This window comes from Perkinsus marinus (assembly GCF_000006405.1).
Source record: "Perkinsus marinus ATCC 50983 genomic scaffold scf_1104296944404, whole genome shotgun sequence".
NCBI lineage: Eukaryota > Perkinsozoa > Perkinsida > Perkinsidae > Perkinsus > Perkinsus marinus.
This window is the reverse complement of record NW_003211409.1, coordinates 114468-135277: the sequence shown is the minus strand read 5'-3', so window position 1 is coordinate 135277 and position 20810 is coordinate 114468. Positions and strand designations below refer to the sequence as shown.

The 20810-nt window shown below is 49.4% G+C and overlaps 8 protein-coding genes across 8 annotated transcripts; 5 read left to right on the top strand and 3 right to left on the bottom strand.

Annotated features, from left to right (window-relative positions):
* Positions 1-382: 382 nt before the first annotated feature.
* Pmar_PMAR001052 (deoxyribose-phosphate aldolase, putative) lies at positions 383-1147 on the top strand (the record flags this gene model as incomplete). The annotated part of the gene is made up of 1 exon (XM_002780414.1): positions 383-1147. The coding sequence occupies one exon, from the start codon at positions 383-385 to the stop codon at positions 1145-1147; it is 765 nt and encodes a 254-aa protein (XP_002780460.1).
* A 1889-nt stretch (positions 1148-3036) lies between these two features.
* Positions 3037-6409, top strand: Pmar_PMAR001051 (phosphatase, putative). The gene is made up of 22 exons (XM_002780413.1): positions 3037-3188; positions 3240-3299; positions 3344-3412; positions 3463-3540; positions 3586-3653; positions 3698-3846; positions 3919-4033; positions 4123-4199; positions 4247-4399; positions 4444-4574; positions 4620-4805; positions 4850-4948; positions 5004-5085; positions 5132-5231; positions 5275-5401; positions 5444-5567; positions 5619-5676; positions 5719-5827; positions 5868-5997; positions 6043-6115; positions 6160-6232; positions 6278-6409. Exons 1-21 carry the CDS (start codon positions 3054-3056, stop codon positions 6224-6226), a joined length of 2190 nt encoding a protein of 729 aa, XP_002780459.1. The 5' UTR covers positions 3037-3053; the 3' UTR covers positions 6227-6232; positions 6278-6409.
* Positions 6410-6470: 61 nt separating this feature from the next.
* Positions 6471-8330, top strand: Pmar_PMAR001050 (hypothetical protein; the record flags this gene model as incomplete). The annotated part of the gene is made up of 9 exons (XM_002780412.1): positions 6471-6545; positions 6593-6715; positions 6767-6864; positions 6975-7209; positions 7424-7505; positions 7555-7659; positions 7709-7910; positions 7959-8077; positions 8121-8330. The coding sequence occupies 9 exons, from the start codon at positions 6471-6473 to the stop codon at positions 8282-8284; spliced, it is 1203 nt and encodes a 400-aa protein (XP_002780458.1). The 3' UTR covers positions 8285-8330.
* Positions 8331-8406: 76 nt separating this feature from the next.
* Pmar_PMAR001049 (hypothetical protein) lies at positions 8407-9296 on the top strand (the record flags this gene model as incomplete). The annotated part of the gene is made up of 4 exons (XM_002780411.1): positions 8407-8931; positions 8975-9072; positions 9112-9166; positions 9225-9296. 4 exons carry the CDS (start codon positions 8407-8409, stop codon positions 9294-9296), a joined length of 750 nt encoding a protein of 249 aa, XP_002780457.1.
* Positions 9297-10715: 1419 nt separating this feature from the next.
* Pmar_PMAR001048 (4-nitrophenylphosphatase, putative) lies at positions 10716-12040 on the top strand. Its single transcript, XM_002780410.1, has 6 exons — positions 10716-11112; positions 11158-11309; positions 11357-11481; positions 11527-11680; positions 11728-11826; positions 11874-12040. Exons 1-6 carry the CDS (start codon positions 10736-10738, stop codon positions 11972-11974), a joined length of 1008 nt encoding a protein of 335 aa, XP_002780456.1. The 5' UTR covers positions 10716-10735; the 3' UTR covers positions 11975-12040.
* Positions 12041-12667: 627 nt separating this feature from the next.
* Pmar_PMAR001047 (PP2C phosphatase, putative) lies at positions 12668-13587 on the bottom strand (the record flags this gene model as incomplete). The annotated part of the gene is made up of 7 exons (XM_002780409.1): positions 12668-12762; positions 12806-12871; positions 12929-12993; positions 13038-13174; positions 13220-13345; positions 13393-13499; positions 13551-13587. The coding sequence occupies 7 exons, from the start codon at positions 13585-13587 to the stop codon at positions 12668-12670; spliced, it is 633 nt and encodes a 210-aa protein (XP_002780455.1).
* Positions 13588-14740: 1153 nt separating this feature from the next.
* Pmar_PMAR001046 (hypothetical protein) lies at positions 14741-15957 on the bottom strand (the record flags this gene model as incomplete). The annotated part of the gene is made up of 7 exons (XM_002780408.1): positions 14741-14880; positions 14929-15027; positions 15136-15254; positions 15297-15375; positions 15426-15520; positions 15569-15789; positions 15839-15957. The coding sequence occupies 7 exons, from the start codon at positions 15955-15957 to the stop codon at positions 14788-14790; spliced, it is 825 nt and encodes a 274-aa protein (XP_002780454.1). The 3' UTR covers positions 14741-14787.
* Positions 15958-17538: 1581 nt separating this feature from the next.
* Positions 17539-18399, bottom strand: Pmar_PMAR001045 (eukaryotic translation initiation factor 1A, X-chromosomal, putative; the record flags this gene model as incomplete). The annotated part of the gene is made up of 6 exons (XM_002780407.1): positions 17539-17564; positions 17606-17704; positions 17752-17846; positions 18019-18071; positions 18120-18236; positions 18286-18399. The coding sequence occupies 6 exons, from the start codon at positions 18397-18399 to the stop codon at positions 17539-17541; spliced, it is 504 nt and encodes a 167-aa protein (XP_002780453.1).
* Positions 18400-20810: the final 2411 nt, after the last annotated feature.

Sequence of the window (20810 nt, the reverse complement as noted above, 5' to 3'; positions counted from 1 at the left end):
GATCCTCTAATACGCTCGTCATCTATAAATCACAATTTCTAAAATATGCCCGGCACCACTCACTCTAATCTGAGTTACTCTAGGAACCTATTGGAGAAGGCGGAACGTTAAGTTTTGACAACTTAGAGCTGCTGTATATCCTCCGAAGCTCTTGCGCGCTGCTTAACCAAGTTCAGCGTAGCTTGCTATGCCGGTCTGTCTCCGACGGTGGCTTAAGCTAAGCACTGTGGTAACATTTTGTTAGTCACAGACTCAACATTCACTTGTATTATTTCGCTTTCGAATGATACTGCGAGGTGATTTGTAGTTGTGTAGTGATTCGGTAGGGTCTTGATGTTCATCCGTTCAGTATTGGATTTATAATTTGCCCATCTCATTCGAAATGTCTTTCCCCGTTCCATTCTTCAAGGGTATGACTCCCGTCCCTCCTACTTTCACTTGCCCTAATGCTTATGCTAGTGATAAGGCCCCTGAGAAGAGGAATAAGTTTATCGATCATACTCAGCTCGCCGCTGATGCCACTGAGGAGAAGATTCGCAAGTTGTGCGCTGAGGCCAAGCAGTACGACTTCGCCAGTGTCTGCATAAATGCTTGTTGGGTACCTCTCGCCCACGAGCTCCTCAAGGACACCGATGTTAGGGTTTGCACTGTTGTTGGATTCCCTCTTGGTGCTACCTCGACTGCTGCCAAGTCCCTTGAGGCTGTCGAGGCTGTTAAGGACGGTGCTAAGGAGGTCGATATGGTCATTAACATTGGCTACATCAAGAGTGGTTCTTGGGATAAAGTTGAGGATGATGTTTACAGCGTTGTCCATTCTGTCCGCGCTTATTTGGCTAACCAGAAGGCTAACCCCGAAACCGATGGTGTTGTCGTGAAGGTTATCCTTGAGTGTTGCCTCTTGACTGACGAGGAAGTTGTCAAGGCTTGCAATGTCTGTGTTGACGCCGGTGCCGATTTCGTAAAGACCAGCACGGGTTTCAGCAAGTATGGTGCTACTGTCCACCATGTGAAGCTTATGCGTGAGACTGTTGGTTCCAGATGCGGTGTGAAGGCCGCTGGTGGTATCCACACCAAGCAGGAGATGGATGATCTCATTGCTGCTGGTGCCACTCGTATTGGTGCCTCGAAAGGTGTTGCACTAATGTAACTTTCTCTAGAACCATAGGTTCATTTTGTCGTTATGTTCACTTCCGCTTATGTAATGTTGCGGGGGAATCATCCGCGTCATCTCTGACTTTCATGTTGTTGAGTTAACATCTCATAACCGTACCACTTACTAACGGGGGAGTAGATGAACAGCCCATTGACACGTAATGGTAGTCGTTCATAGTTGGCCCGCAATCGCTGTTCTAAATCCAAGTAGAATTTGAAAATCGTTCATAGTTGGCCCGCAACCGTTGTTCCAAATCCAAGTAGAATTTGAAAGTGCGTTATTGGTGGGCGCAGTTTCCATCCCGGGGAACTCCGTTCTTGTCCGAATGGTAGTAGCCTTCGTCACATAGGTGGTAGTAGCTTCACTCACAGTGGTAATACTGATCTTCGTGAGAGTCGCCTGACGAAAACATGGCAGGTACATGGAGAGATGAGCAAGCTACAAGCTGAGCTCGCCTCTCGACTGGGTGGCACCGTCCGACGACCAAACAACAATAAGAACCTTCTGCCATTATCATATGATATATAAGGTGGCGGAGAAGGCTAAACAAGAGATCAAAGCCGAGTTGGTTGGCAGAGCGCAGTGAGCAAACGAAGAGATCGGAGAGTTCTTACACGGTGCGAGGTTGCTACAACAGAGTCCGAAACACCTGATGTTCTCCACCGCATGCGAATTGTTCGTCGAGCAATGGGACGAGCGGTATCCTGAATTGGTGAAGAAGTGCCGAGAAACATGGCTGGAGAATAGATGCACGTGGAGCCAAACTTGCTATGAGAGCGAAGCGCCGCCAGAGTTCCCAAAGACAATGACCACATTGAAGCGATGAACAGAAGCTTCAACGCCGGTATGCGTACACTACATACACTCAAAAATGCCTGCTCATCACTCCTACATCTTCTGGTATGACTCATCCTGGGTCGAGCCTCTCAACCCTGGTGCGGGAGCACATGGCGGCGACGGCGGACTTTCCAATTCGTAGAGAGACCGAGGCACCCAGCGAGTACCAGCGACAGTCGCTGCTGATGGCAGCACAATGGTGCAATTCGGAAGAAGCGCAGACAATCTATGCTGACGACAAGGGCGAGTACTATTTCATACCGTCAATTCAGCTCGTTTGGTGCTGTGGTAATCACAGGAAGCTTGACGAGACCATGTTCAGCTCTATCGAGAAGTACCTGGCAAGTGGGGCTATATACGACCGCTGGGGCACGTTTGACGACTACGCGTCGCTCATGAAGAATATAAGGATTATTAGAAGAGATACTTACCAGTGCTCATGCTACGAGAACAGGAAGCTCGAGCAATTCAAAGTAAAAGTACTTTGAAAGTAAAAGTACTCTGAAAAGCCCACAATTAGGAAAAGTACTCTTAGTAAAACTCAAGAGCAATTCAATAAAGCCCACAAATTAGGTCTGGCAGACCAAATTTGTCCGCCTGTTCGATGGATCTCTCCGGAGTTTCCAGAGCGCTCTCAGGATCGTATCAAACTCGTTAAATTCAATCCTGGGAGCGCTACTGAAATTCGGGAGAGGTCTGTTGGGATCCCCAGTAATAAGCTGCGCAGATCTTTCCCGGGCGCGCGCAGGTGGATTTTTTTTGGGGACAATCTGGGTACATACAGTTTTGGGGCTATTTTTGGGAACATTTCTGGGGACTCAAGTAGCCGGAACCCCATCTCTCCATTCCCCATTTTATTTGTCCATTCTGGAATCCTTGCTGGAATCGAATTTTGAAATCGTATCTACGGAACGCGAGACAGCATTGTCTATTGAACGGGCGGTTTCACTTGCTGGTCGGGTTACGACGCCGGTTCGATCCCATGGAAGTGAATTTTACCGTCAATTTGCTCTTTCGCCACACTATGGTCGCATCTACTGAATTGCAGCTTGGCTCCTGTTCAATGACAGCAGCCCCGCAGCTGGCGCCGGCCCTCGGGGAAACTATGTATGGTCAAGCCCAGCAGGGAGTATGGGAGATAGTTGGCGCTGTTAAAGTGAAGGACGGGCTCTTTATAGGAGACGAAATGGCTGCTCAGGTGGTCACCAGACTCGTCTCTATTCCGGTCGTAGTAGAGACTTCTTTTTAGGAGTTGGAATTTGTCGTTACCAACAAAGTCACACATGTCATCAATTGCTGTGGCCGACAAGTAGTTGAGGTTAATGGTCCGAAAAGTGGGGAGCTTATTACTAGATACCCAACCACTGGGAGCCCATAGGGGTAGTTTATCTAACTTACTACTGGCTCGACAATGACTCCCAAGTAACACGAGCCTTGTAACTTATGTCATAACATGTGGCTATCTCTCTAAGGTAGTTCTAGACGCCCGGGATGTAGTCGTTGACGAAGTTACTGCTTTTATAGACGAGGCCTTGGACAATGCAGAATCGGTAGTGGTTGGTGCACTGAAGTGTAATAGTGTGATCATAGTACAGATTCTTATCCATAGTGAACGCGGTCAGGGGAGATCCTGTGTAGTTTTGTGTGCTTACCTAATGCGAAAGTGAGTTCACCATAAAGTTCAGTCGGGTTGACTGCTAGACGTAGATACCGCTGGGGAATGCGGAAAACATTGGAGTTCCTGCAGTCTAGGAGGCCGGATGTCAATTTAAGGCCGAGCTATCTACAGCAACTCGGGGCCTTCGAAAGGCGGCTCATATCCTCGCAGAAGATGAAACTATCGAGTGACTGGAGTTGTAGGATAACGGCGTTTCTGTTGCAATCAATGTTTGAGAAATAACTAGCCTTGGGGTATTGACGCATTGCAGTGTCATCGGTAACGCCCCAGCTGGACTCCGAAGAGTACCTGCTGCGGAATACGTTTATGAACAGCCAAATGGGCCCGCTGGCGGACTTATCTATTCGGAGTGATAAGGATGTGAAGTAGTAGATGGGGTGCTACTCTATGGCAGCCGTTGCTCACATGAGGGGGTTTCCGCTTGCGCCGGGGGGAGGGGTATTGTTGCATGTAGACTGTATTATGGCAACTTGATGAACGGTGTGATGCGGCGTAGCATTGATTGGAGTGACGCCGGCGAAGATGATAAAGGTGGACAGGAGTATCCTATTGGAGGCTTACCAGTGTTATCATTATAGCACGGCTAGAGGTGCCGGGCAACCCACCGCGGGTTCAGAAATTGTCAACAACAATAGAACAGCCGGTGAAGTCGTGTTTGAAAGGAAGTAGGGCGGCAAGGCGTGAGGCTAGTGACCATAGCCCTGATAGTGCTAAGGGAGGTCTGCTTAACAGTAGGGTGGGGTGAAGTGCTGTAAGAAGCAGTGACCATGGTCAGGACCACTACGAAGTGCCTCATTGAGCATGGATACACTGAACACTTCAGTGGAGCTCGGAAGCGGTGGTGGAGGAGTTAGTCGAAGGAACAGTCTTGATGGAAGTCTACTACGTGCTCTGTCGGGGGCTGATGTAATATGGGAACTCCTAGGTGTGGTGGCACCATGAGTATTGTAGGATGATAGTAGTCGTCGAGGGGCAGAGGGGATGCAGAAGGACCGGGGCCGGGGTAGAGATCTTGGAGGCAACGGTAGCGGCGGTCCATCGAGTAAGTATTGGCCCTGCCTCCTTTGCTGTTTGGGAGGATTAGATATTGGCCTACCATCGAGACTTGGGAGTACGAGGATACCAACGAGAGCATGGGTAGTATTATGAGGAGCTGTTGGGCTCTACTGGGCTTACGATAGGGTGATACGTCCTCGACAGCGGCTGAGGAGTCACCGCCCTCCCGGCGACCCTCGACGCCGATCCTCCGGGAAACTAGTGAGAATGGAGAGTCCAATAAAGTGGTGGGAGGATGTGATGGTGGTGTGGTATGGTTGGTAACTCTGAGGTTGTTAGGAGTTGTGGGCTTCGGGCCGAGGGGATGGACCTAGCCGACGGTTGCCCAGCCCCACTATGGGGTCTAGCAATCCCCTCAGGAGTATTACCCTTGGGATGTCTCCTTGTTGTATGCGGAGTGTGTCTAGGCTCCTCGCTTAGTCGGCGGGAACCCTCCCCAGCTGGCCGTGCTCCTCCTCCTCAGCAGCAGCATCATCATCGGTATGGCCATAGAGACCCTAGTCCGGGGTGATAAAGGTTGAGTTATTCGGCGCCTAAATTCCGCCCTTAGGAACCAACGCTTCTATAGTGGAAGTGGTAGTAGTTATCAGCGATCCGACAGTCCTATGATGAGGAGTTATCAGAGATCGGCTACCTCGCAGCAGTCGCAGCAGGAACGTCGCGGCCTCCTCAGGGGAGTAGGTGTTGTTATGATGTAGCTGTGGAGGGTATTGTTCTAGTTACCGTCCAGCAGTGGTATGGGCTCATTGATGGGCTCGGCGGCCTCCTCGAAAGGAACCGCTACGACAACATCGTCCCTCCGACAGAACTATATGGGCACTAGTAGTCTCAGAAGCAGCCAGGGTGGGCAGGAGTCGGGTGGACAGAGTGGTGTTCACTGGGAAGGTTGCTCAGGTTCGATGCCTACTGGGGCGGTTACTTCTTCGGAAGGATTAGGAATGCTTGACCCGAGGTCCTCTCCCCGGGTGGATTCGGTAGTCACTGGTTTTCTCAGCAAACGAGGGCTCCCGGGCTCGGCAGTGGGTCGGCGGCCAAATACTGCGCCTAGCTTGGCCAATGGCAGCAACAGCAGTAGCATGAGGTCCTCGCCCACGGGCTCCTATGTACGCCACCAGTATCCTCATCTGCACTGATGCTCGTTAGAATCGGCCCCCTTCCCCCTCTGTGAGGTCTAGGCCAGCGAGCCCCAGTATGAGGCCCTCTCAGAGGCCCGGGTCGCCATCACCACAGATGATGCACCAGCACAACAGCAGCAGTAATGACAACATGAAAGGTCGGCTGCGCCAACCTCCCGAGATCCTTGTCAGCTTCCTTTCAGGTGGACTGGTCGGCGGTGTTGGGCCACCGTTTGACCGAGTGCGGCATCGTAGCCTTACTGGGCACATGAGAAGGTACCATGGTGCTTACATGGTCTGGGGTAAGGTACCTCTTGTAGGGCTCCGTCCCCTACACCAGCATTCAATCGTAACTCCCAATCGGGGAAACCGAGGTGGCGGATGTGACCTTGAGTAGATGGTCCTGCAGTCTCTATGTACGCGAATCAGGCCATTCAGGTACCTCTGTAGCATTGTCAATACAACGCGAGTTGACGGTATTTTGTATTGCCTCCTGTGTTGGTTCATTATGGTTTGGATGCTACTGGTGATTAGAGCACTTCACGTCAACATGCTAAGCATATCATTCACCTCTTACGGGCTTGTTGTGTTCTTATTCTTACTCCTGGTCCTCAGCGGCAGTTCAATTCGAATGGGAGAGCAGACTGCGGCGAGCGTCTGGGGTTCCATCGTGGCAGGCGAGGTTGGTGGTAGGGTCTCTGTGATGGTAAGGCGGGGAACCAGGCTCGGGTAGTTGGAAGGTGCTAGTCCTAGGGCCAAGCTGTGGCGAAACGGTTCCGTGGTCGAGGGTGTGGGTTCTTGGACCTGCAAGCATCGAGGGAGGCACTGAGCTTTGATCCTGCTCTTGGGGAACCATTGGAGATCATAGTGGATGGGGTCGGTGACAGGGGTAGGCGGTGTTTTGGTATTTTACTGCTATCTACTCAGGGTGCTCGAGCCGTCCTGAAGCCGGTCCACCTTGGGGATGTTGTCCGTGTTGAGGGGTTTATACAGGAAACTCGCCGGCCAGGGGCGATGGCCGTGCGGTTAGATAACAGTGGTGACTCGCTGGAGATAATACAGCCATGGACCGGACTGAAGCCATTTGTTGGTCGTAAGCTCTCGGGGTGTGTTTGATGGTGATGATAAGCAGTAGTTTAGGCAAGGGGTTCCTCACTAATACGGCGACAGCTCCTCATGGGGAATTCGTACCACCGGAGCACCAGGATCGGGTATACGACCTGAAGGACCTGCCCTGTCCGCTGGAGAGGGTCTGCAAGTTCTTCGTCAACAATAACGGGAGATGCCATAGGAAGGTCTGTGATGATGTTCACATCCAAATTTCGGGTCGGGCTAGGAAAGAGTATATGGAGAGGATGCGGGAATCTAAGGTATGCGTATTGGTTTATCTTCTTGCCGTGTGGGAATATATGTTTGTTCATGTTTGCTCCCCTCAACTGAGCTCGTAAGTTTCCTCACTACATTATGAAAATCCACCTGTACAGAAACTAACGATAATTTTCTCGGAATTTCCATAGTTTTACCAATACATGACCATGTGCATATATCCCCCCCCACTGTTTTCTCAAAGTACCATTGAATCAGTCCGCGGCCTCACATCACGTCGATGATCTATATGAGATGCACGAGAAGGAGAAGCATGCTAACAGGGCTCGGGTGTTCGCTGGTGGGACTGATCGGACTTGGCATTTCCCTAGATTGGCAGTTTTCCTTAGAGTGGCTAGTGGATACGTTTACCTTGGCTGTGCTACAGTCCGGTAGTGGTGTAGTTGATGTTGCTGGAGGCAAGGGGGAGCTGGCGGTAGAGCTGGCAGCACTGGGTGGGCGGCAAGTTCGATGGCGAGTACAGGGCTTACGAAGGCTCCTCAGGTATACCTGTTACGGTCATTGACCCACGACAGAACCTTGCCCCGACGAGGAGGTTACGGCAACTCGTGAATAGAATGATGGGTGGTAAGATGTCGAAGGAGAAATGTGTGGCCTGGCGACTGGAGCACACACGGCACTTGAAGATGCTCCTGGACGATGAAGTAGATGCTGAAGTTAAGGCAGGCATTTTCCGTGACTGCAGGTGGGCAACTCTGTCATTGTGAGTAACCCTTAGGGCTTGGTTCATCAGTGTTGTTGTCGGCATGCACCCGGACCAGGCTACTGGGTATGTCCAATCAGTTGCGATGGAGTTCGATAAGCCCTATGCTATCGTGCCTTGCTGTGTGTTCTCGGATGAGTTCACTGACCGTGAGTTCAGCGTATCGTAAGCATCGTACAGGTCGCCCGTCAGGTTTTGTTGCTGACCGAGATGGAGAGCATGTCCCTGTTAGAACCCACGAGGAGTTGGTCCGATGGCTCCTGGCTCGTGACCCTCGTAATGCCGAGGCTGGATGGCTGAAGTTCCATGGCAAGAATAGAGTTGTTTGGTCGCTTTGTACTCTCCCCCCTTCCTGACGTCACACTGTCACTTAGTTCCTCAATATCCGTACTCTACGTTTCTACCTAGGGTCCTTGTCGTGTGCCGCAATGGTCTTCCGACATTGAAATTTCCATCCAGTTCACATGCATGTTCCACCATGTTACGCAGACCGATGATTGAAAATGATTATACAACTTCTACCTCTGGCACTCGAGATCGGCGGGTTGGTGCTATAAAACGAGACCTGCGGAGGGCTGTACCGAGTTACGCGGCAAGTCCGCGTGACAACCGAGTACCCATTGGAGCCATTCCAGCCAGGGTCAGAGCTCTGAGAGAGAGCAAGGCGTCAGATGGCCATACACGACAAGGGCCTGAGGGCATCAGAACTGCCAGGTTCCGAGCGAAGCTGCAAGTCCCAGGGCCTATCTATGGGCGAACGAGAGCAGCAGCAGCTGCTGGTCCTGTTGCCAGTGGCCAGGCTCGTCGTGATAGTCGTGTTGGGTATCAGAGACGGCAGAAAATTACGTTGGGTGTTGGGGGTAGCTCCTCCTCCTCTACTTCATCACGGAGGGACAATCATGTTCGTGGACCTGCTGCTGCTCCGGTTGTGGTTACAGATGAGGACCGTCGACAAGGGAAAGTCCTCGAGGGAGTGGTACTTAAGAGACGGCAACGAGCCCAGGTGGGGTCATGGGACGTGCTTGCCGTGGAGTCCCCTTGGTCAGGTTCGCGAGGCTCGACGAGTGAGCTTGTTGGAGCATCGTCGTGATCTATACGAGTCGTGTAGGGCATATCGCCGATATCTACTCCAGCATGGGCTGAGGTAACCACTGTGCGCATTAAGTTACAAGCCTAGTGACAGGTCCAAGCAGGAGAGGGATGTAGGGCCATGGTCCATCGAAGACCTTGCCGACGATGTGAGATCACTATAGCCTCCTCAGTAGCACTATATTGTTACTTACTTTCTGTACTTAGGTAGAGGACTTGGAGAGAAAAGTCTTCGAGGAAGTTGGAGAGATCGGGTGTATGGACCGAGTTTACTATTGAATTTAGCATGCCATTTACCATAACTTTGTCGGTGTCCCTATCTAAACCTGTCGCGTTGTCCGGTTACTCTGATGCATTCTTCCTGGTGTCATCTTTGCGCTCACTAAGCTGATACATAGCTTCCTGTCTCGCTTAGTCACTAGGTACTACCCAACTTACCCTGACCCGTTCGATCAGCAAGCAGGGCAGTTTGAGGTTGTATCACGCATTGTATGCCATAATACCGATTGCCTCGGTGGCCCTTGGTGGTGTGGTATCATGTAGGGTGGTCTACGTCAACTCAAGGTGAGAGCAATAGCACTAATACAATCATTGTCACACGACTGAACTAGCGGTGATACCTTCATGAAGTCGCTGTGTGCATGCTTGACGAGGCAAGGCCGTGTCGTGTTGGAGTGCTTCTAACGCCGGGGGGATGGCTCGAAATCATACATATTGAAAGATTTCGTTTCTTTGGTAGAAGTTGAAGGATGTTCGAGATTGCGGAGGGCCGTATTGGGGAATGAAGGCGACAGTCCGTGGAGTATTTTATTCCGAAAATATCGAAGTTATCGCTCAGGGGAGTATACCAATACCAACGTGTAGGGCCACGAGCCGTAAATGAATGACCGGGCTCATTCGTTAGTGCCTTCTTCATCCTGAGCTGCTAAGTATCCCTCCAAACGGGTGGAGGCGTTGGCCATTCCTTTGCACTCATCATATCACTATAGTGGAGAACTCTATATGGCACTCGATGCCTGAGATCGTCACCGATTTCGATAAATGCGTAGGTCACCGGTCTAGGCCTTCGACATTGTTGTCTTCTACTTCATCTCTCGGGTTCGGGTTCTATCTAGCATGTGCCGTCGGTTCACCCCGGAGCGGTAGGTCCAACAGGAGTTCGCCTGAATAGCGTGGACCTGTTAAAGCATGGCTTGGCAACCCACTATATGGACTCGTATGAGATGAACTAGCTGAGGTGACCAATGCCATTGTGTCCTCTGTCCCTTCGAGGCTGTGCAGTTCTTGGTGTCCGACTCGGCCCACTGCACAGACTTGTGTTGACCAAAGAAGTCCTACACCAAATTGATCTGTCGGCGTTCCTCTCTCCTGAGCAGGCGGCTACTCGGCTGCGTTAGTTTTCACGGGCCCTGCCGAAATCGCAGGTGCGTCAGGAAAGTCCGTCTAGATGTGTATTCTCCTGCTGCTAGTAATCCCACCATGTACATATGATTAATCTAGGGCATGCCTCCACCGGAATGCATTTCAGCTGAGGGTTCCGCGGTCGATGCAGAACAAGTCGACGATATCCTCGCGGGGTAGGATAAAATATGACGTATGAAGTTCTGATCGCTACGGTCATAGTCAATTCAGCGGTTCGGTGTATACTTGTTCGTGTGTTGTCTTCGTGATTTGACTCACTAGCCGTTCAGACTTTCCTTTCCTATCTCGTCTTTTGTATGTCCACCCTCTCTAGTAGCAGTCAAACTAGTGCTTCGTCCCATGAGGATCGGCTTAGAGCCGGGACGCAGATAAGCACCTCTTCAGAGGCCCGTAAGTTCCTCGACGATCATGATGTTTTCATCTTCGACCTCGACGGTTGCCTCTATGACGGTAACATCACTTTTGATGGCGTTGGATCCCTCTTGAAGAGGCTGTATGATGAACACAAGGACGTTTGGTGCTTCACCAACAACAGCTCGAAAACGCGTCAACAGTATGTCGATAAAGTCACCAAGATGTACCCCGAAGTGGATGGCCTCTTCAAGGAGGACAGAGTCCTGTGTAGCGCATATCTTACTGGCCTGAGACTCGAGCAGCTCGGCATTACACGAGTGTAAGTGAGTGAGGCAAGGGAACGCCTATATGATGGACTTCGCAGGTACGTGCTTGGAACGCAGAATTTGGTCCGTGAGCTGGAGAGTCGAGGCATTACTGTTGTGGGTGGTGGAGAGGCCGACAGCGGGAAAGCGATGGATGCTGAGTCTCTGAGGGAGATTAATGTGGACCCGACTATTCAGGCGGTCATTTCTGGTAAGCGGTGTTTGACGGGTGCGATTCAACCATGGTTGTCGCTGCAGGTTTTGACGTACAGATCAACTACTACAAGCTCGCCTATTCATCGCTGTGCCTTCAGCTTATACCAGGATGCAAATTCATTGCCACCAATCCAGATGCTCAAATCCCAGTAGCGAAGGGAGCCTTGGTAAGCATCTGTGTTTTGGGAATATCGACTTAGTTGTCTCATCAGATGGCCCCTGGGAATCTTTGCATCGTCCGTGCCCTCGCTACGGCATCTGGTCGAGAACCGGACTGCTTTATAGCCAAGCCGGAACCATTCGCTATGCAAGCTGCCATTCGGAAGGCTCATCCGGATACGCCCTCGTCAAGGATGGTTATGGTTGGTGAGTAGTGGTGGAGTCTTCCGCTCGTCTTGGATGACTGCGAGTAGGTGACCGTATTGATACGGACATCCACTTCGGTTTGAACTCCGGGATTCAATCCCTTCTAGTCTGCTCTGGTGTGACCTCCGAAGAGCGTGCGATTGCAGGTGAGCTGATCATCGGTGGTCAACTCCCATCAAGCATATCGATTCAGCATCGTCCGGCCAAGAAGATAGAAAAGATCCTTGCGTATGGGACTATTGGTGCGTGGACCTTTCCACTATGGAGCATCTCCTCGAACAGCAAGACAATTGACTCCGTTACTGTTTTTATTCCTCTACCCATAATCTCCAGTGTACTCTGTAATGTACTGTCCAGTTCCTATCCTATGACATTGAGTTTGCGAGTATGAATGGTGTTAAACTTATCACTGGGAGTGGGAAAGAAGGGAATTGAGCCCCACTCCACTGTGAAAAATATCACGGCTTAGGTTTTGATACATAGACTTGCCATCATGGTCGTGGTTGGGGACGTTCAAAACCAACTCAGTCGTCGGAACAACTAACGAGTCGTAACTGACGTGAAGGTCCGGGATCTCAGGTTCCACCGAAGGAATAAACCGGTACAACTTGTCCCTGTGCAGCCGATTCCGCGTATGACGATAGATCAGTGCACAATATGGATATCAGAACCGCTCATACGGCGCTGGAGAGAGCTCGATGAGGGCTTTCGAATGTTACCTTTTTTGTTTACGAACTGTCACTCGCAGCGAGATTACGATTACCTCTTTACACACTACCCTGTATATATCGGTACGCGTCCCTCACTCTTGACGATACGCCCATCAACTCAACATAACGAGACGTTTTCCACGCAGTTAAGAGGAACACCAAATGTATTCTTCATATTATGGATTACAATAGTTAAATCAGAGCTATTATTACTGACACTAACATTGTTACATCGACAGAGAGGCAGTTAAGGTTGGGATAAATAGTAAACAAGATGTCAGAATGCATCAGCCACGCTGAACTTCAACTGTGCAAGAGTTCGAGGACTAGGCAAACAATCATCATTTTCACTGAACTGTGTTGTGCGAGCCCCTGAAATAATAAAATTGCAGTAAGACCCTCTGTGTACACTCACCCAAGATGGAACCGAATGGTCTCCGCTTCACCTCGGCAACCACTATGGAGATGTCGTCAGGTTTGCCTGACAGAATTGAAGTCACCCGCAGAACGACTTCGATGGTGCTTGCTTACGACTTACCTCCAATATGAATACGACGACCAAAGAACTCTTCAGCGCGTTTACTGAAGGGCGAGTAGTGTGTCCTGAGAAGAATTAACTAGCCTCAACGAAAGACTAGGACACGGACTTATCGCGACTATTCCTATATGCTTGTTCTGCTAGTGATTGACATGCTCCATCAACATCATCGGCAGTATCCTGGATAACACTGCAAATATCTTCATCATACAAATTGTCCCAAAGGCCGTCTGTAGCGAAGACGACCTATTCAATCAGGTTAGTTTTCTTCGACAGAGGGATACTTTTCACCTTGTCTCCATCTGCTAGTTGTATCTCATCTACTTCCCCACTCAGGAGGGGCAGATCTGGATTAGCAGGGCCGATTTGATAGGGCAAGTTGAAGGCTCGCAGTTGTTCCTTTGAGCGATAAAGGGTCTGAGATTAATAAATACCGAGCTCAGCTCGCAGTGAATACCATCCACCTGCTGTTTTTCCGAGCGGTAAACAAGAAAACATGAGTCTCCAATATTGCACGTATGGAGTACTCCAGTGAGAGGGGAGAGGAAACCGAGGAGACAAGTAGCCGAACCTGATAGAAAATGTAACACCACCTCGACGAGCAGCAGTACCAATCACCTACCTTGTATGTAAGTCGTTTGAGATGCAGCCCGAGCCATGACCGCCTGGGGATCTGGCGGGCGATAGGCTGCGGGACCTCCCCTTATCGAAGGTTGATGAGCTAAACACTCCTTCTCGTATTGAGTTATTTCCCCCACAATACTGATTGACCAATATCGTATGTTGTTATTAGCGGCTGTTTCACTCACTTATTCACGAGAGTTCGGCTATATCGAGCTGGATCCACGCCTGGCACATTCGTACCCCCCACGCCGTCCACAACTCCAATGTATCTAACAAGTTAGATCACACCGTCATAGTAGGCAGATCCTCACAAGCTGCTATGAAATGAAGCGTCTTCCCCTACTTCTTTCTTGAAGTTGGGTATAACTATACGACTGCAACACAAAGGGGCGCATAGGGAAGGAGCCAGGATGATGAGCTTACTAACCTCGCCTTGAATTGGTACAGGTGGTTGTCAGGCGGTTTGCTGTCCTTGTGTGAGGAGTTTGAGGATATCCCCCTTGACACAGTTGGAATGAGAGTTCGCCTTCGGAATGGATGCCGAGCCGCCGCTACTGCCGGGACACTCCAAGATTTATAAAAAATTAAATTTGATAGCATACTGATGATATTTCCGCTGTGCTGGAGTACTCTAATCGAACACAACAAAATCAAAAGCTACCCAAACAAAAGGCAACGCTAGCAGCAACAGCAGCTATGTTGAGAGTGAATAAGAGAGCCGGACTTGTTTAGAGCTCTGCGGTCGCATTTCAGCCTTACTCCCGTCAACATAGGTCATCGAATAATACAGTGGATAGTATAGAGGGTCTTGGTCGCTGAGCATTGGATGTCCGAGTCACCTCAACTACTATTACTGCTACATCCTTGCCTAGACTGAGATGTATCCAAGATCACAATATTCCCTTCCACCACACAATTCTCAACCTTAAGTGACGACATGGGCTGCTCCTGTCGAGATGACAGATTGAAAGCAAATGTACGGCTTCACTTTCAGGAACGGTACATGTGGATGTCTACTGAAAATGAACCAAAACGAGTGAGGGAAGCAGTGGAGTCGCTGACCATATCGTTCCGGACGCTCGACCGGAGTACCCCCCTAGTAATACCAAGTGGGGCCTTTGAAGTCAACACCATATACTGTCGGGAAGGCGAAGAACTGCCACTTCATCGACACAACTATTTTGATTTAGCGAAAAATAATGTTGGACGAATGTATGAGAATTGATAGTAGCTTGTTAGTCATGTCTTCGCTCCTTATTCTTCTTGGATCTGCTCATCGCAGCTGCCACTCCTATAGCCGTAGCCGCGGCAACAACTCCAAAACCAAGCTGATCAGTAGCAGCAGACCTAGGATCGAGTAGTGATAGTGTTATTACTAAGGCAGCAGTAGTAGGCGATGGGAAGTTATCACTAGTCCAATCCCCTATATATGCTACCAACGATGGAGGAGCCCATCCCTCCATAGCTGATAATACCTAAGTGAGGGAGTATTCCGTGACCTCAATAAGCATGGAAGAGGAGCAGGAGGAGGAGGGGTTGTCGCATAATCGTCGGCGATGTTGTTGTTGTTGTTGTTGTCGTACAGTCCCTCGTATTCGTTTGTATGTCTCGGGCTCCTGCCGGCCAATATCGACCTCTCTCTGTGCTTGATACTCCTTAACTCTGTTCAGGAAGGCTGTGAGCATCAGCTTGGACTTCTCACCTGATCAATTCTACTCAGTACTACCACTTACCGTATTAGTACCCTGATGGAGCTCTGGTTTTTCGCTCCCAACAGTAGCATAGACAAAATCGGATATGAAACTAGCTGTTCTAGAGACCGCCTAATAAGACAGTAAAATCGATAATAATCCTCACAAGGCGTTAGGTGTACTTGGTAACCTTCACTATCTGCTACGTTGTGTTGTTGATTATAGAGGGCGAGGGCGATCTTATCCAGAGGCTCTGATGTGTCTTGCCAGGCCATAGCTACAGAAGGTAGTATGAACAACAAGAAGAAGGCATTAGCATTATTACATGACTTCTCACTCGCATCCACGTTCTGAGGCCACACGCCCAGATCACGGCAAGTAGCCATCATAACAGTCCTGATGCCTTCCTGTTCGGCACATCGTACCGCATTCACTGCTTGCCGCCACAACTCCGGGTCCGATCCAGTGACGAGTCGCCTTTGGTAGTCCTTCACTATGCTGCTGACCGCCGGGTCACAGTTTGAAGGGTCTTGAAAATCTCGCGGGCTGAGAAACGACCATTCTCAGTAACGATGACGAACGGCTTAACGAGTACTCGTAGCGGAAACCAGTAAGCTTGGTATAGTCAGCTAAGGCTCTGAGTAGATCTCGGAAGGCGGGAAACGCGTCTTCATCTAAACCGTTGCCCGGTGGTTCATCTTTCTTGGACACCATTATACTGCATGAAGGAGTACATCCACGATCATATTGATATCAACTCAGAAGATGTGCCGTGGTAGCAGAAGCAATAATGAGGATCGCAGTAGCACAAGCCTAGGCTTGCAGCAGCTGTAGAGGGAGTTCTACATGGGTTAGAAGAGGTCTTTCCACAGTATGTGACAATGAACATGAATAATCAGATCAGAAGTTCTTCACAAAACTCGGTGGACCCAGAAAGGTAATTCCGAGTTTTATACTGCCTTTGGCTGCTGGGACGCGGGTCAGTTGTATACTATACAACTTTAATATTAAAACCGAATTATGATAATCAATGTGGGAATTTCATATATTCATAATAACATCGGAGTTTCACCCGCGATGTGAAAAACACTAGTGGGAAACAAATCTCACGACTACTGCATAGCGCCGCGAATATCGCGTGTTCCACCGAGTTTTGCGCCACTCCACGTAAAACGGGTGAAACTCTATCGATATAAGCTCCTCTATGAGGAAAGCCACTCCCTCTGTCCACGCAAGGAAGAGTAATAACGAATCTTCCAAGGGCCTTCTCTCGACTGATCACTTCCGACCTCATCACCGCCCAATCCTAACTGTTGGCATACACTGTTTATGGTATTCCAACAAGGATGTTCCCAAAGGATAATCCTGCACTAGTCAGGATGAAGGGCATCCGGGTACCTCCATCAGCATGGGTAACCGCCTCTACTTGGGGGCTGGGTCGGAATGTGCAGCGAATCGTATGCGATGAGAGGGACTGCGCAAGGAGCTGGCCCCAGAGGGCCGGGATGAGGGCTCGAGATGGATGATATTTGATATATTCTTATCCCACATGAGCAGCAAGAGCTTGAATATGGCCTCCTCTCTGGCGTGCTGGAATATTCTACTACTACTATGCAATGATCCTAGACAGACCTCCCGGCCACATGCACTACTACTACTAGTACTACTACTTCCCTTCAGATAGCTTATCCACCATAGAGTATACTGGAAGAAACAGCAGCTAGACGAAGCCACTCCGACATCGAGAGGTGATATGGACTGTTATAGGCGACCTCGTATCAGTATCAGTTACTAACACTTGGAAATGGCGAACACTACTGGTGAGGAAAAATATACCAACTACTAATAACGAGCTGTGTTACGTTTTAGGATGTCCTCAAGAGGGCCAAGGAGCGAGCCTCTTAACACTCCTACGAAGCGAAGATAGAATGTGAAAAGGAATAGAGCAGTACTAGGCAGTCGGTCTTAACCTTCACAGTTGCAGCATGAGGGGATCACTGCTCAATAAGACCAACTCGCCACCAAAGTAGTCACCTGTATACCACCAGGGGTAGTAGTAGGAGCCTGACTGACAAGTGACTTCTTCCACCCCACTGCGAAATTAACGTCTGAAACTAACGATCAACGCCGCAGCGGAAGCACAAGCACGATGATGCCTCTTCAGTAGCCTCTGGTGCTACTGATCCAACGTTAAGAACACAAATCAAGATGAAGTTACTAGATAGTGAATATCTTGACTGCAATAGTTCGATCTGGGTACAGGGAAACGACAGCTTAGTCATCACCAAGGGCTCCTTAGATATCGTCAATATCCGCTTTAGCTGAGAGAAAACTATGTGGATGTTGCATTCGAGTGTATTACTGAGGTTGGTAGCAGCAGCAGAGGGAGGGGCCAACAGGTTGCCTGTATCCTCTTCATCATCACCATCTTCAGCGAACTCGACCCCATCATCAGAGAATCCTTGAGGGAGAGGTAACGATGAGTTTGGATAGAATGTATTTGATTACCTTCCTCATTCCCCATTAAGTCAGTCTCATTGATCTTGATGTTGTCCGGTATCTCCTTATGTTGCTTCAGAGCACGGGCCTCATCGACGTTGTATCTAGTAGTAGTAGCAGCGATAGTAGTGACTGCGGACCCTTGTATTGCGAATTTAGTCATTTCAAGCGTGCATACGTGCATATGAACTATTTCAATATACCGAACCACTCCCGCGCTCTAGAGAACGTTTAACCCATCAAGTTCGCTGAACACGAGGGTGGTAGTAGTACTACTTAAGGATAATATCACACTTCTCATCCTGGAAATCACGGAGGGATGCCAGAACCTGATAATCGCCTCTTCAGTTGTTGAGCTGACATGCCACCCAACTTACGATGTCACCGATCTGGATCCATACACGCTTGCGCATCTTACCCCGAATATGGCCGAGTCGCTTTACACCGTCGAAACATTGTAGCTCGACACGGCCTTGACCGAGCATTTTCAATACCTGCCAGTGAAGTGCTCCAAATGCGGAATGGGTTAAAATAGGGTAGTACCTGGCCATACTCCTGACCGTCCTCTTTGAATTCGAGCTCACGTTTGACGTCACCGCGTCCTCCCTTTCCGCGACGTCTGTTCTTACCTCCCTTTCCCTTATTCTTAGGAGCCATTCCAGTACGAGGAAAACGAATAACTGATCCCACCCATGGTACCCCAGAACCCGCCCTTTACGTTTTCCAAGCCTACTCCCCAACAACCAAGTCTCTGCCGAGAGCATCACATGTTAGGAACAGGATGAACCTTCCACTATATCCTCATCTTCGACATACTACTACTGCGGCGCGGAGAACCAGGTTTCACCAACTCGCCAAGCTTGGTGATTTCGGGTCCTAATGAACTCTCGCCAACACGCTCAATCATGGGATACGACCGCTTCTGGACCATATTTCACCTCTTTGGCATCGACACCTAACGAATTTCACCGAGATGTGGCGGAAACTGGTTGAGGTAATCCGTAATTTCGTTCGCCCAAATGATCTATTCCGTTCTGTGCGCACGGTTACAGCAACTTGGTATTGGTGTAACATGACAGTAGCCCAGATATTGCTATAAAACTTGGTGAACTTATCGGTATTCGCCAAGTACGTGTCGTAAAACGCCGATATCTTGGTATAATCATTTGTTTATGAAGATTACACCATCTTTGGCGATATCCGCCTTTTATCGATCACGGTTGGTATATTCCCGAGTCGGAGTCGAATATCGCCAGGTGATTTGTTCAAATCTGGTTTTGTGACAGGCTTTCGCCACAATTTTATGATGATTCCTGTCCGGCGAGAGTTGTATCAAGGCCGCATACCGCCAAGTTGGATTCAACCGCACACTTCCCCCTTGGTTCTGCTTTTCGTTGTCTGTTCTCAGTGACTTTCGATGTCTTTGGACTCTGAGTTCAAATGATTATCATGTCTTGTGGTAGGGCGATAGACGGTCTATCATAGACCGATCGAGTACAGGAGAGTTCGCGTGGGAAGCCCAGGATCTACTTACATGTCATGTAAGTAGATGTAAGTAGTAGTAACTCATGTAATACATGAGTTTTACCACGGCAGAGTTAATCCTTTGTCAACTTTGCCGCGCCGGCAAGGCCCAACGAAGAAGTTGAACAGCGTCGTATGGCCTTGTATGAATCGGTCAGTGATCTCCGATCATCATATCTCCATAGAGATTCTCCTTTTCGATGGAATGCTCCGACCAAAGCTCGAGTTCAATAATTCATGGCTGAATAAGGCTCCGACCAAGGCTCCGACCAAGAAGCACCTCAGGCTTATTTGAAGAGACTGCGGCAGCACTTGAAGGAGGTTCAACAAATTGGGTCACAATACATCAAGCAGGTGGCAGGGAAGCGAGCGCTGGAACATAGAGAGGATATGGAGCCTGAAGAGGTGTTTCAGGTAGGTTGTCCTAACAGGATAGTATCCTAGTGCTGGTGACTTGGGTTCAGGTGGGCGACAAAGTTGCCTTTTAAAGAGACTCTTCGGCCACAGTACATAGCTCTAAGTTCCAGAAGCGCAAGTTCCATGGGGTGTATCTAGTGACCAAGGTGTTGTCCCCAACCAGTTACCGGTTACTAGTTACCGTTACCTGGTTATCCCATTACTAGTCGTTGCGTCCCGAAACGACCTTATTGGTAACAGCGCAACAATTGCCATAAGACACCGTGAACGTAGTGAACAGCTAAACGAAGCCTTGAGAATAACCAGTTCTTGTTCCCCTTTAAAACGTGTTTTTTACACTACTCAGTTCTTGTGTTATCTCGCAAACTGCTCCAGCACTCAGCATAGCCCCACAAGGCTCGCTTTCTGCCGATTAACAAACAGAGGTCTTCTTCACCTTCAACTACCAACTCCTCACCATCACGGTCTCCTCGAAGACGATACAGGTAAGGATCGTCTTCTCCGGCATACCAGTCGTCCTCAACACTGACGACCGAATACTCCTGACGAACTTGGCGGTCTAGAGAGAAGTTCGACCAAACGAACACCTTGTCTCCGGGGACTATTGACATGTGATTAGCACAAGGATTCTGAATTCCGAGTCAACACTATCATCAAAAAAACAACACCAACTAATGAGATTAACTCACTCGCCTTTCCCCAGCCTTGAAAGGCCACCGCCTTATTCAAGGCTCACCATCCTCCATTCGGAGCTTGATGCGCATCCGCTCGTTGTGCTTTCTCAGTTGATGAATGAAGAATCGTTCATGTGAACGGCGATGACCCATGAAACACTTCAGGGCACCGTGCAGGGCCTCGGCAGCGTTGTTTGTACTATGTCGCATGCCCGCTGGAGCGTGTGATCAGCTGATCAGACTGATCATATCAGCATAATATACCCGAACGTGAGGTGCCTCGTCAATGGGGGATCAGACCTGAAAGAGACCCTTTTCCGAGATTATGAATTAACAGAACCCGACGTTGTAGTAGTAGAGCGATCGACACGACAATCGGGGGCGGGCTTGAGTGAGAGCGAGTTGTCAACAATAAACTTAAACAGAATAAGGTTCTCCAAGACTCAACTTCTC

What these genes read in the sequence shown, in the direction of transcription:
- Pmar_PMAR001051 (XM_002780413.1), top strand. Translation starts at nt 3,054, where the DNA reads ATGACAGCAGCCCCGCAGCTGGCGCCGGCCCTCGGGGAAACTATGTAT. An exon ending in CCTTGGACAATGCAGAATCG is followed by an intron (nt 3,541 to 3,585) that starts GTAGTGGTTGGT and finishes ATCATAGTACAG; the next exon opens with ATTCTTATCCATAGTGAACG. An exon ending in GTCGCGGCCTCCTCAGGGGA is followed by an intron (nt 5,402 to 5,443) that starts GTAGGTGTTGTT and finishes GTATTGTTCTAG; the next exon opens with TTACCGTCCAGCAGTGGTAT.
- Pmar_PMAR001048 (XM_002780410.1), top strand. Translation starts at nt 10,736, where the DNA reads ATGTCCACCCTCTCTAGTAGCAGTCAAACTAGTGCTTCGTCCCATGAG. An exon ending in TATTCAGGCGGTCATTTCTG is followed by an intron (nt 11,310 to 11,356) that starts GTAAGCGGTGTT and finishes TTGTCGCTGCAG; the next exon opens with GTTTTGACGTACAGATCAAC. An exon ending in CAGTAGCGAAGGGAGCCTTG is followed by an intron (nt 11,482 to 11,526) that starts GTAAGCATCTGT and finishes TTGTCTCATCAG; the next exon opens with ATGGCCCCTGGGAATCTTTG.